At 36.4% G+C, this 12,992-nt stretch overlaps 1 protein-coding gene across 11 annotated transcripts in view; it reads left to right on the top strand.

Annotated features, from left to right (window-relative positions):
* Positions 1 to 12,992, top strand: part of PCNX1 (pecanex 1) — an 82,318-nt gene that overhangs the window by 24,189 nt on the left and 45,137 nt on the right. For 6 of the 11 annotated variants that reach the window (XM_085224915.1, XM_085224913.1, XM_085224921.1 and 3 more), the window contains exon 7: positions 10,168 to 10,300. The exons of 3 other annotated variants lie outside the window; for them this stretch is intronic. In XM_085224915.1, coding sequence (XP_085081041.1) covers positions 10,168 to 10,300 — 133 coding nt within the window. The remainder of the gene's footprint in view (positions 1 to 10,167; positions 10,301 to 12,992) is intronic. 2 more of the 11 variants (XM_085224914.1, XM_085224923.1) reach the window with 1 other exon arrangement.

Below are 12,992 nucleotides of genomic sequence, written 5' to 3'. Positions count from 1 at the left end.
AACTTCAATCTTAGAGATACAAAATGTATAGAGCAGCCTAAGCAGGGGAGTCTTGATGGTATTTGCATCAATGTATTCAGATTCCTCATTGAACTTTGGTTAAAGAATGGTCATTCTGAAGTTGCTGGTATTTTTAGTAAATGGAGAACACCCAGCTATTACTTACCTGTGAACTTACGGGCTGCTTTTGAGAAATGATGTGGGTACAGGGGTCTCCAGACCTGATAATGACATCAAATTCTCAGTAACACTTATCCTATCCTCTCTATCCCAGCAAACATTTCCTTTATAAGAAATGAATGTGATTGTTTGTTTATTTTTGGAGGGGGCAGGGTTTTGTATGTGTTCTTTTCTGAACGCAGAACAAAAACATTTACTTTTGTTTTGCATTACTTAATATTTATGCGGTCACGTCCACCATCAAGACAGTAGTTTAAATTTATTTGTTCCTGGGCTATCTGAATAATTCCTTCGTATTGTGCTTTGTTTCTGTGGGTTTGTCTTGGAGCTATGTTTTTGTTTGTTTTTTTGTTTTTTTTTTTCCTCCATATAGAGAACTTTGGAGTTCTGTGATGGCTGTATCTTAAGATCAAAGAAGAACACAAGGCTTAACTATGATTACTATTTATCAGAAAATGTTGCAAATTTTTAGAACCAAAGTTACTTTGTAATCAGTATTTCCCACTGTTGAGTTGACTCAATAGTGACTCTCAATTTGGGAGTGCTTTTAAAAACATGTAATGTAAATAAGCATTGTGTATGTGTATACATAGAAGCTATCTGAGAAAACTAAGATGTTATGTTATTTACATGAATTGTGGAATAAGCCTGGTTCAGATTTTCCTTAGATCACAGGATTTTGATTGGATCTGACTTACAAGCTCTCTCGTGTCATTTCCTGCTGAAAGTGTTACTTAATTTTATGTAGATATTTTTGAATTTTTATGGATTGCTTCTGATAGTTTTCTGAAAATCAGTTGGTTCTCCAGTGTGCATCTGTAACAAAAAATTTATACCCTTCTCCAGTTAACAGCTTTAAGTTCCTCATTTTTAGGTAGGGTGTAGGTGAAATGATGATTAGTGACTCTATATCCAAGTCTCCAGGGAAGTAACTGCGAAGTACATTCTTGCTTATATAAACTGCAAAAATGTGTATTACTTAGTATTCTCTTACTAAGCAGGATGCTTTACGAACTTTTACTTGTGTTTCTTCGACAGATAGAACTTAGTTTGATTTTAATCTTATTATGCCAGGAAGTGGTGAGTGACTCATTTCTTATGAGATGATTACTTGTGCATTTGAGTAAAAATTGCAGTTAATCAAAATGCAGACAAACAGCATTTGGAAATTCTGTACTTAATTAAATATTTTCGGTGTGATGCACGTATAACAAAAATTAAATGGAAGATGTCATACTACCATCACTTTCTTTGTTTAGCTACTCTTGCTATTTAGTGATTGCTGGCTTATGGGTTAGATGAAGATGTGGAGTTGTCTAAATGTGTCTGGTGATATTTTTTGAAAATATCACCTTGATGCTCTGGTGTGCTTGGCTTCTCTCAAATATGTTCTACTTCAGGATTGCTGTTTGTCAAGGTTTGGAGAACCAACTTAATTCTGTACGTGGCACAGTGATGTTTTGTAAAACTTGAGCTGACCTGTAAAGTTATGTGCTCTCTTCCAGTCTTTAGTAACTGTAAAAGACTCACCCTTTAAGATGCTGCTCTTTTACAGCTTGCTATGATTTAACAAACTTATTTATTTAATTATTTTAAGTAGTTAAGGCATTTATAAATAAAATTGTGTGTAACACTTTGCCTTCTGTATGTTATGCATATTGTTATGAAGTAACAGCTCATCCTGTTGTTTTCTGGCCTATAACACATCACTATAAACAGGCAAAATAGGTTTTTGTGAGCTTGGATTAGAGTCTTACATTTCATGTAGCATATGGGAAACCTGTTCAGCTTCTCAAGTCTGCATGTGTTTGTACATAGATGCTTCGTGTATCTGCATCTGTCATTGGACAGAATCTGAAGCTAAAAACAGAATTTGAGATTGGTGCTTTGTGGCAAATGGTCATGTTTGCTGTTACCAAAATACCACTTTTTTTACCTACTATGTTTATTTCGTGTAAGGTTCCAGTGATCTGAAGTCATTACTATTCCTTATGTGACAGAGCTGTTCCGTGCTTCTGTTGGGTTGCGTCAATGTAGAGTTAAGGCAATTAAAGCTGGTTCTGTTTTCTGAAAATGAATCCATGCTCCAAATGTTCAGCCAAACAGTTTTGCGTGGGGAAAAGAAATCAAACTCTGATAAGTTTAGAAATGATAGACTGCAAAATGTGCACTGTTAATGCAATCTAGTTGTGTGTGTATGCATGCACACAAGCTATCTTATTCCTGCGTTCTGCAGGATCCTTCTACAACTGGATCAAAATAAGCAGGTTAGCCAATTGAAAGGGCTCTTCTGCAGATAAGGTTCATTGTTTAAAAAAAGCAAGAAACTCTTCTCTTTCTTGATTTTTATTTATTTTTAATGTCAATTAGCATCATGCTATGGTGCACACAGCATTTGGATCAAGAATGAAATAGAAGTTTTAATGTTAGCCCTTATCAATATTTGATTCTGAAAGTGTAGTTTTCTACTATTGTAGATTCAGCATGCAAGAAAGTAAAGACTAAGTTTTACAGGGGTACCTCCGAGTTTTGGATCCTGTGTCATCTGAGTCGGGCTGAGATATAATATTCAGCACTTAAAGATGAGAACAGCATGGGGAGCGATGCACATGGCTGGAATGCAGCTCTGCAGTCTGTATTTCTGGAACTTGCCACTGTAGTGGCACGTAGAATAAATCTTGCATTTACAAAATAACTCATCAATAACTACTACAGCAAAAAGCTATTTTTGTATATCTTGCGTGGAACTTTGTCCTACTTGTTTTGCCCCCTCTTTGGTATTTATGGATAACACAAGGACTTTCGTTAGAAGGCTTATGACCACAATAACAGTGAGCTTTCCTGAATTTCATTGTTGCAGAGGGATGAGAGCAAGAACAACAAGAAAAAAACCACAAGTTTTGTCTGACTCCTAGCAGTGGCTGCTGAGACCTAGGGATGTGTATAGTTGCCAAAAGCCCTTAGTACTGTTAGTAAAGGTCTTCCTGCTAATCTGATGGAAACATACTCCCTTAGTGCTTTATGCCCAGAATATTAAGTATTTCTCATAAAGTTATGTGGGGATGCATGAGTGAAATCCAGGATACTTGTTGGAAAAATACATTCTGCAGCACTACTGTGTATACTAAAAGTTTAAAAAAAAAAAAGGTTTTTTTGTTTGTTTTCCCTTAGTAGCAGCACTCAGAAAATGACTCTAGTTAAATTCTTTCTAGCCTTCCAAACAAACTAGAAGTAGTGGTTCCTCCAAAATGCTTTGCATTGCTGTGGGACTGAGGTTTTTTGAATGTCAGAGGTTGGTGGTGTTTGTGCAACTACTTCTCACAATAATATTTTTTTACTTGATTTGGAAAGAATAGCTGGATTTTGTTGACAAATGGTGTATGTTGATGGATTTCCTGACTATTCATTACCAACAGAAATCGCACGGGAACTTCTGGTACTTGGTGTAAATCAAACTCTGGCTACAGTTGAGTTAGTAGGCCACTTTTTTATGGATATATCTGAATTTATTGTTACACAGACAGCCAAAAACAGTTCTGAGAGCTCTCTGTACTGTAATGGAAGTGCTACGTGCTTCTGCCAAATGTAGCTATACAATGTAACTCGATCTTACAGTTAATAATAGCCCATTCAGAGCAAGCTTGATTTTCTTTAACTGATGTACTAACAAATACCACTTACACTGAAGAGGCTATGTCTTCTAAAGACTTAAAGTATCTATTCCTAAAGATGTATGAATTCAAATACAAATAAAAGCCTTCGTGAAGAGTAATGTAGGATATGAACACTGTCTACTATGTGAACATACTACTACTTATTAACAATACCCAGTTTCCTAAATTATAGCAATATATCCCCCTATTCTGTATCGGGGCAGAGAATCAGATTAGTAGACTTGCTTTAGGTCTTCTGTCTCTAGTCTGTCAACACCACAGTCAAGAAGGTTGTATAATGTCTACAGTTTTTAATAGTGGAATAATACAAGTGAGAAGAACAGTGAAGTAAATGAACTGAGACTCTGAATTCTATCTTCAGTATTACTATGGAAATTAGTCTATCTGATTGGTTTAAAAAGAATATTTGGTTCAGAATTCAAAACTTCATTGTCATAGTTGTTCCCTGCTTGACAGGGTTTGCCTTTCCAGATTGTTTGACGTAACTTATATTGTTCTCATTTCTTTTCTTCTCATCTTTTCGTACATTTAAATCACAACACTGAAGCCTTGGGCTTTTCTTCTGAATTTTCTTTTTTGGTTTGGTTTTCTTTCTTTTTTTTTTTGGGGGGGGGGGGGGAGGGAGAGGGGGAACTACCTTTGCTTTCCAAAAAGTATGGGTTTTTTTTTCCTCTGTCCTGTTTTTCAGCAAAACTTGATATGAGGTATTCCTCTGCTTTATAAAGTTCCTCCTTTGCTGCCCACGTATCCACTTATAGCTTCCCTCAGAAATTGGCATTAGGTGTGTCTTGTAATTTTCCACTGTTGTTTATAATACTAGAAGCTATTACTTTGGTTTTTCAACAGAGAGATTGAAGAAATGCTTTCCGTATCTAAAGGGGGCTATAAAAAGGAAAGGGTCAGAGTCTTTAGCAGGGTCTGTTGTGATAGGACAAGAAGAAATGTTTTCAAACTGTAAGAGATTTAGGTTGGATATACAGAAGAAGTTTTTTATGAGAAAGGTAGTGAAGTACTGCCCTGTCCATGGAGAGAAGGTCAGGCTGGAGAGGCTCTGAGCACCCTAATCTTGCTGTAGGTGTCCTTGTTCATTGCAGGGGAGTTGGGCTAGATGGCCTTTAAAGGGTCCCTTCCATCTCAAGTAATTCTCAAATTCTTGCAGTTTTTAGTCTAATTATAGTGTGTAATCCACAGTGACTAATAACTCTGTGTTGGAGGTATCTTCTTCTTAGATTTCTAAAATAGTGTTAAGGTACATGAGAATAGACTTTATGGAAGCCACAACTGTGGGAAAAACATAAACTAATGAATGCTTGTGTGGGAAACCAAGCTGTTATTGCCGCTGTCACAGACTGCTTTATTCTCTCTCAACTTTCTTTATATCTTCTGAAGAGAAGTATGGCTTTTCTCACATTCCCAACACAAATGAGATGCTAGATGCAGGACAACACTTCAGCTATTTACTTTAGCAAAATTTGTTCAAGGTTAGAAGACAGATTTCATTGACAGTGTGAATGTGTGAGTTCTAAACTACTGGTGTCAGCATTGACTGAGTGTTTGTGAGGTCGATCATTACCAGTGGTTGGAAAAAAAAAAAAAAAGACACAGCTGCCAGTTTGACAGTGAGAAACAGAGTGTCCAAGTATTACTTGTGTTTTGTACACAAGTCTAACTATGCTTCATGGATTAATTTTCAAAACAGTTTAGACTTCATGACCTATTTTCTTCTTTTGAGAAAAGTGAGGGATATTATTTCTATTTTGTGGTTGATTGGTTTTGTTGTTGCTTTTTTTTTTTTTTTTTGGGCTTTGTTTTCTAATCAGACAATTTTGCACTTTTTATCTATTGAATTCTATGGTTTTCCATATCGGTACCTCTGACTCACCTCTGTGTCATGTCTTTCCAGGAATCTTCTTACATTCGTCTGTATGTCAGAATTCATCCAATGCTAGGTTTAGCATTCTAGCTTAGCCAAAATGAAGTAAACCTTGTTGATGTAGTAAAGCTTGGAAATTCTGGTTTATTTTTCTTCTTTCCAATCTCGAGCTTCATGATTTTCAATCTTAAAGCTTTGATCAGAAGTAGTGATAGATAAACACAGGATGACATAAATGTCTTTTTTGGTTTGTATGCATAAATGTTTTTCTGTAAAAGACAACATTAATCTTTTTGTTAAAGCTAATTGTATTGTAGTTGAAGTGTAAAGGCAAGTCCTTATGTCTGTTTTTCTTTTTCAAACTGAGGAATTAGAAATTTACATGCAAATTGTTTTATGTACTGTAAAAAGAGAAATTCTAGGAAGTCATAGCCCACAAAGAGGATCGTTCAGGCTATGTTCTGGTGTTCCAAGAGTGATGCCATTGTAAGCTGTCATTCTGGAGTTTTCTCTAAGAATACATTTGAGATTTTTATTGGGAAGGTGTCATTCCAAAAGCATAATCATGAAGTGATGTCCTTAAAATAAATTATGGTTTGGCTCTCTTCCAATCAGAATGGAAATGAAAGAATGAAAAGAAGGGAAAACATTAATTATAACGAATGTGTGTGCAGATACACAGTTGTTAACAACACAACTCAAAACATTTTTTTTCTCTTCGAAATTAGAGAGATTTTATTTGGGAGTAAGCTTAGAAGGGTTTAATTTGTTATGAAGTTGTCCGTAGACTTTCACTTCTTATTTTGTGCATCTCTGGGAAGTAGGTTTGCATTTCTCATGTGCACTTTACGCTTCAAATCTGGTCTGTTTGTTTTTTTTCCTGATCTTGAGAATGGTTAGTGTTTGAGGCTCAAATGCACGTGGTGTCATGCAGAAGAAATTTAAGTGTAAATTTCTTGACGTTAGTGAAGTGTGGCGTTCCAACACAAAAGATTAGAAAAAGCAGAAAAATAAAAGCTTCAGAAACAAACATTCTATAAACTGGAAGGCTTGTCATAACTGATTTAAAAAAAAAACAAAACCAAAAAACAAACAACCACACACAAAACTGAAGACACACGGTCTGTGTTATCTCTCTCTGTTGGATCTGAATTTTCTACATCTGTGTATATGTTGGATCTCATTTTCTTGGAATCTGGAGTAAGTGACTGTAAGTCACAGCATTGAAGTGTGAGTTGTAGACTAGGGATGTGTTTAGAAAAGCTACTGTCCTACTGAGATTTTCTTTATTTTTTTTTTATAAACGTCAAAACGTATTACTTTGTAAATATTATAGGAAGCTTGCTTATATTAAAACAAAGCTTATTTCCCCCTGCTTAAACAGATCTTACAGCATGATAGTAGCTATTGGGGGAGATTCATCCTGCTACTTGCAAAATCAGAAGTAGCTGTACTGCTTCTCTTCCTTAAAGACAAGTAGAAATACAAATAATGCATATTAACGTAGTTTCCATACCTGTTTTTTAGATCCTGTATTGCTTTGTAGAGTGTGTTTTTTGTGGTGGTGGTGGTGAGTTTTTTGTGTTTTTTTTTTTTTTTTTTTAACCCCCAAAGCTCTGTTTGGTTAATTCAGTGGTTCTCTATACTTCAAACAAATGATAATCCTTTCTGCACAACTGGCTTTTTTCAATTGTTAAGTCATGGTTTCAGCTTGTAGCTTGAGGTGTTGTGTAATGTTAGGAGACTCACGGCTCCTTGGCTGAAAAGCTCTGCTGCCTTTTCAAAGCAGTGAATAGACTTGCTTAGTGATCTGGAATGGCACAAGCTGCATTCAGGAGAAGCGTATGTATACTGACAGAACTTTTAAGATAAATCCAAAATCCCTTGGCAGATTATGTAGAAAGCTACACCAAAACCTACTTATCTTAAAGCTTAATGAAATGATAGAAAAGCTAGTGAATTGCAGAGTTATTTGCCTGTGCATGTTTAAATTTCGTCTGAAAGTAGATAGGAATTTAGATTGTGGATGTTTTTTAGTTTTTTTTGCAGGGCTGTGTTTGTTTTTAAATCTTTCATTTATATTTAATTATTTCTTTTTTTCCTCGTTTCTCCCTACCCCCAAGAGATTGCCTCTGTTCAGGAAGTAAACTTGCTTCACTGGTAGATCAGAGCTGTGTAGGAAGGACCTCTAGTGTTTCTATAAGCTAGGTTCGAATTGCTGCAGAAGGTGATGTGTTCACTGAGGAAGGGATATCAGAATAAAAGCAGATGTGCTAAGTATGCTGCCTTGAAGAATTGCAGTTGAGTGCTTTTGCCAAATAACCGCGAGTGATAATTAAAATGTAAATAGAGGCCATCACTATCTTAATGGTAGCTAAGGTGTTTACACATCAGTTAAGATCAGTTGCTGTTCTTTCATTCTGTGTTGCTTAACTGTGGCCTGATTTGTAGAAATGCATGGTGTTGCTTTTGCATCTGAAGTCGGTAGAAACTGTATTTTGGGTGCACGTGTGAGTTGTGTATGCTGGTGTATGCACTGGAAAAGCTGAGATGTACACATTGTCATCTGAAATCAGTGCCTGATTTTTGATCTCTTGTGCTTTAACTGAGTCCATCAGAAAGGTCACAATTCCTGCTGTCTTGTCTGGTGTTTCACTTGTCCAGTACTTAAATGTAAAAGCCAGAAAGAAATTGAAGAAATTAGACTGTGTATTAAAATGAAGCATAAGGGTTAATGATTTATGCTTTGACTGAATCCTTGCTGAAATATGCTTAAAGGCGGTTATCACCTATTCATGCTTACAATGAAAGACTGATTGTGGAGATGTGAGGTTGCTCACTTTCACCTCATGGTTTTCTTGAATATGTTGGAAACAATTGAATTAAGGGCTTTCTAAATATTTTGGCAATGAAATGCTTGTAACTTTAAGATTGGTCTTAAAATAATTTCTTTATGTAGCTTCTTAGCTGTTAGAGCAAATTATAGGTTGAAGTTTCATGTACAATATCCACTTAACCTATGGTTTGTGAGTGGGCTCTTTTTTCGTGCCTCCTGTATTGTCGGAGCGGTAGCAGTATAGCACACAAGCAGCAGTAGGCTGCTTCTCTGTAGACCGGTGCTACATTCTTTCCTAGTATCTTTGCAAAAGTTAATGACAGGGATGTTTTAACTTGGAGGGCTTAAGAGAACCAGGACTGCTCTGCCTGCAGTCTTTCTGCCACATCTCCATAACAAATCTTGTTGCAGCAGTGTTTTCCTTTGTTTTTGCTTGACATAATCCTTGATTTTTCTCAGTCCTGTAACAGGCTTCTTGTCTACCAAGCTGTAATATATGTATAATGTAATAATGTAAATTTTATATTTATAAAACATATATATATATATATATTTTCCCCTTCAAGATTTTAATTTTCCCTTTGCATTGATTTTTGTAGGAAGTCTTTTTTTTTTTTCTTCCACTTGCCTGCCTAAGCCAGTTTTCTTTGTGACCTGTCAGAGCTCTCTAGTGCTCCTCTTTCTAATTGGTTAGGCTAAGGGTCATTTTTGGCTCTGGAGAGAGAGATACTAAGTTTGTAGGCATGCTGTGAAGTCCGAAATTGCGAAGATGATCCTCTTTAGACTGAAACTTAAGGAGTATAAGTGGGTTTAGGGGAGGGAGAATTTGCAAAAGCCAAAACCAAAGGAGTAATCGCCTGACCATCTTGCATACCTCTGAACTTTTGTTTTCACAGTGCTGCTTTGTAGGTGGACCAGACTCTTGGAAGGGAAGTGGAGGTGGAGGGAGAAGTTGAAAAAGCAAAACCTTATTTTTATGTGCCTGCTTTTCCAAGTCGTAGGATAACTACTGTAAAGAGGCAGCATGCATTTATTCATGCTTATGAGGAAAAAAGGAATAAAAACAACACTGTATTGTGAAAGTGTCCCCTGAAGGGATGTGATAAAGTAAAACGCAGCTCTGCTTGTTTGGCAGAAGTGATAGAATTAAGAAGAGAATTTTGTAGTGAGGAGTGAGAGAATTACTAGGCTGTCCTTGGGGGTTCACTTATTGTTATCTATTAAATGAGGGAAACTGAGAATAGGCTTTCTTCCACCCTGTGTAAACGTAAGAGATGGAATATCTGATACTTTTGAAACTTGGTTGTTTCAATTTGGGGAAAAAATGGAGCTAGCTGTACTGAAAAGAACCTCGCACAAACATGCAGCCTTTCCCTGACCTCCCCTCGCTCCCTTCTGCTTTCCCTCCCTGGATCTTTACTAATAGTTGTTCGGTGCTCCTGTCTTGCAGCAGTTTATTTGAACAGTCAGCGCATGAGCCACTTTTCTTGTTGCAAGTGGAATTCTTTGATTTGGGGAGGGTCAGGGGGAAGAAAGGAGTCTTAAGTTACTTTGTACATAAATAGGATGGGTTCTTCTTTGACCTAAAGTCTGTCTTGATGCAGCAGCACAAGCCAGCGAGGAGACTGTCACATTTCGACGTGAACGCAGCACATTTAGGCGTCAGGCAGTACGACGCCGGCACAATGCAGGGAGTAACCCTACCCCTCCTACATTGCTCATCGGATCACCCCTCAGGTAGGGTATCTAAATGTTCCACCATATTTAGCATGCATGCAGCAGACCACTTCTCCTCACACCCACCAGTGTTGCCAGAAAGGCATTTTTTACTTCCTTCCCCGCCATAACCTCCTCAAGCTGTCACTGCATGTCACTGTGGGCTTGTTGAATTGTGCATGTATATGTGGCACTATTTTCAAAATTATCAGGGTAGCCAGTTTCTAACATGTTACAGTTAATTTTAGATAAATAATTAAGTGAACTAATGCTAACAGACTCCATGTTTTTTGTGTCAAAAACTTCAGAAACTTTAAAGCAAGAAAGGACCCAAGAAAATATTATTTACCTGACTCAATTTTGCTTTTCTCTTTCCTTTAAGAGAGTAAGCGTTAGGGTCTAGTATCTTTGTAATCACTTTTCATGTATGTAGATAATGAGAGAGAAGCACTTAAACAGTAACAAAAAAATAAATGATGCAGGACATTTTGAAAAATTAAATCATGCAAAGGATCCAAATCTAAAATAAAGGTAAACCATAGTGTGAACGTCCGGTAACTTTTTTCAGGAAAAGAGTAACAATAAAGTAATAACAGTGCCTTTGTTACCGAACACACAGTGTTGCTCTGTATGAAATTTAACTGTGTGGCACTGCATGCCTCAGCAATACAGCTTACAGAGTACATATATGTGCATCTTGGGAATCTGTCACTAGCCCATTTAATCACAGTGCTGAACTCAGTGGTGTGTTACATACAGCAACTCCTTGCTCAGCCAGTGACCTCAAACAGTGAAAATGGCGATCTCAGGATGATTTTAAATCTTCTGCTTTTTAAATTTTTTGGTTCTGTGATTGCTTGAAGTGTTGGAGAATCTGGCAAGAATAACACTGCCTATAGCATAAGGAGCATTTACTCGTAAAAATAATTCTTCCCGTTAACATAAATATACAGCATATACAGTCATTATTCCTTCACATTCTTAATAATACTACTACATATCCTATACTATATATACTATATATAATACTACTATATATCGTAAACTAATGTGTAGCATTAGGAACAGTCTATTTTTATGTTCTAGGAATATTTGTGTGGATTTTTTTAGCTGTAAAATACTGTAGAAAGTGAGCAGATAAAAAGAAAATAGATGGAAGATGGGTTGGGGAGAAATCCTGGTGTCTTTTATAGTGCAACTGAAATAGCCAGAGGCTGAATTTACTGAATTTTTAGGTTTTCCTTGTGAAAGAGAATGGCTAGAACAGTGCCTAAAAACTAACAAATGAAGGCTTGACTACTTCTGCATTGCAAATTGAATTGGATAGTGCAGTATATGGCAGAAGTTCATCATATGATTTCAGATAAATTTGTTACATTTCTAGTCTTGCTAAACAAAATGTAGTGCATTACTTTCTTAGTGAGGGATATTTAAACTTGCTGTTAGGTCACTGCTGTTCTACTCTTATGTTCCATTTCTCCTGTTGTTTTTTTGTGGGTGGTGCAGTTTTATCTATTGGTTAGTGAAAAGCTGTGTGGAGTAATTAGAGCTCCTTACCTGAGAGAGATTACTTTGTGCAGTGATGTTTGTGCAGCTGAATGACTTTGGTTTGGAGCTAAATTGTTTTAGGCCAACTAGACAGCCAAGTGCTTACTTATCTGTTTGACATAAATTCCATTTGAACTGCAAACTGTGGAGTGTATCTGAAAATTTGTGCTAATTACTGTTACAGATTATTTCTACTTTCTAGATTAGTAGTCTGATTTTCTTTTATATGGATAACTTCATTCTTGTGTGATTTTTATTTCTTTCAGTAACACAACAAGGACACACATTTTTGGCTGGTTACCACCAAAATTCTTTTCTTACCACAGCAACTATACATATTCCCATATGTGCTTGTGGTGAACTGCTTCTGTCTAGTTCCTAGTATTGCTAATCAGTGTGACTTTCTACATTAACTTATAACAACATTAGATTTACTCATTTTTAGTGGCCCTGATGTTACTTTTCTCCATTCTTAACAGGAAAAAATTTAATCACCTGATCTCCTAACTATGATGTCAAATCAGATGTCATGGAGACGGCTCCACAGAGTCTGAGTTTCACCTATTTGTTCCTTTTGGGGAATGTCAAGTAGAAGATAGGTCTATAATGCCATCACGATTGGCAGCAGTAGACAAATAAAACCTGGTCTAGTAAATTTTGCAGCTTTTAAGCTGAATTAGATGCAAGTGTACTTTATTTTTGTTTACTTAAGTAACCGGGAAATAACAACAAAAAGGAAGCAGGAAAGAAACAAAAAAACAAGACAGCTTACTCTCCTTTTATCCTGCCTAAGTATTGACAGTGTTTTGACTGCTTCAAACGTGTATGGATTTGCATCCTATGTAGCTACTGGTGTATGCATGTGCATCTGATAAGTGAATATAAGTGACTGTCTCAAGCAAAATTTTAAGAATAGTTTTATTTAATAGAGAATAACAGTTTCTTGAATATTTATGCAATCTGTTATTACCAATATTTTGCTTTGTTTTTACTCTGACAGATGTGGATAACCTCTGAAAGGACAGTCTCTGTATACCTTTTGATACTTAACTACTATTAAGTGGAAAGACAGCATTGTTTCGGTGTTGCTGATAATATTTAAGTGAGACAGTGACAGCTGGCAAGTTTGTGAGCTTCTTTAGGGCTTCTTTTGCCATATAGCCTT

This window comes from Meleagris gallopavo, chromosome 5 (assembly GCF_905368555.1).
Source record: "Meleagris gallopavo chromosome 5, MGAL_WU_HG_1.1, whole genome shotgun sequence".
Classification (NCBI taxonomy): domain Eukaryota; kingdom Metazoa; phylum Chordata; class Aves; order Galliformes; family Phasianidae; genus Meleagris; species Meleagris gallopavo.
This window is presented reverse-complemented; position numbering and strand designations above follow the sequence as displayed.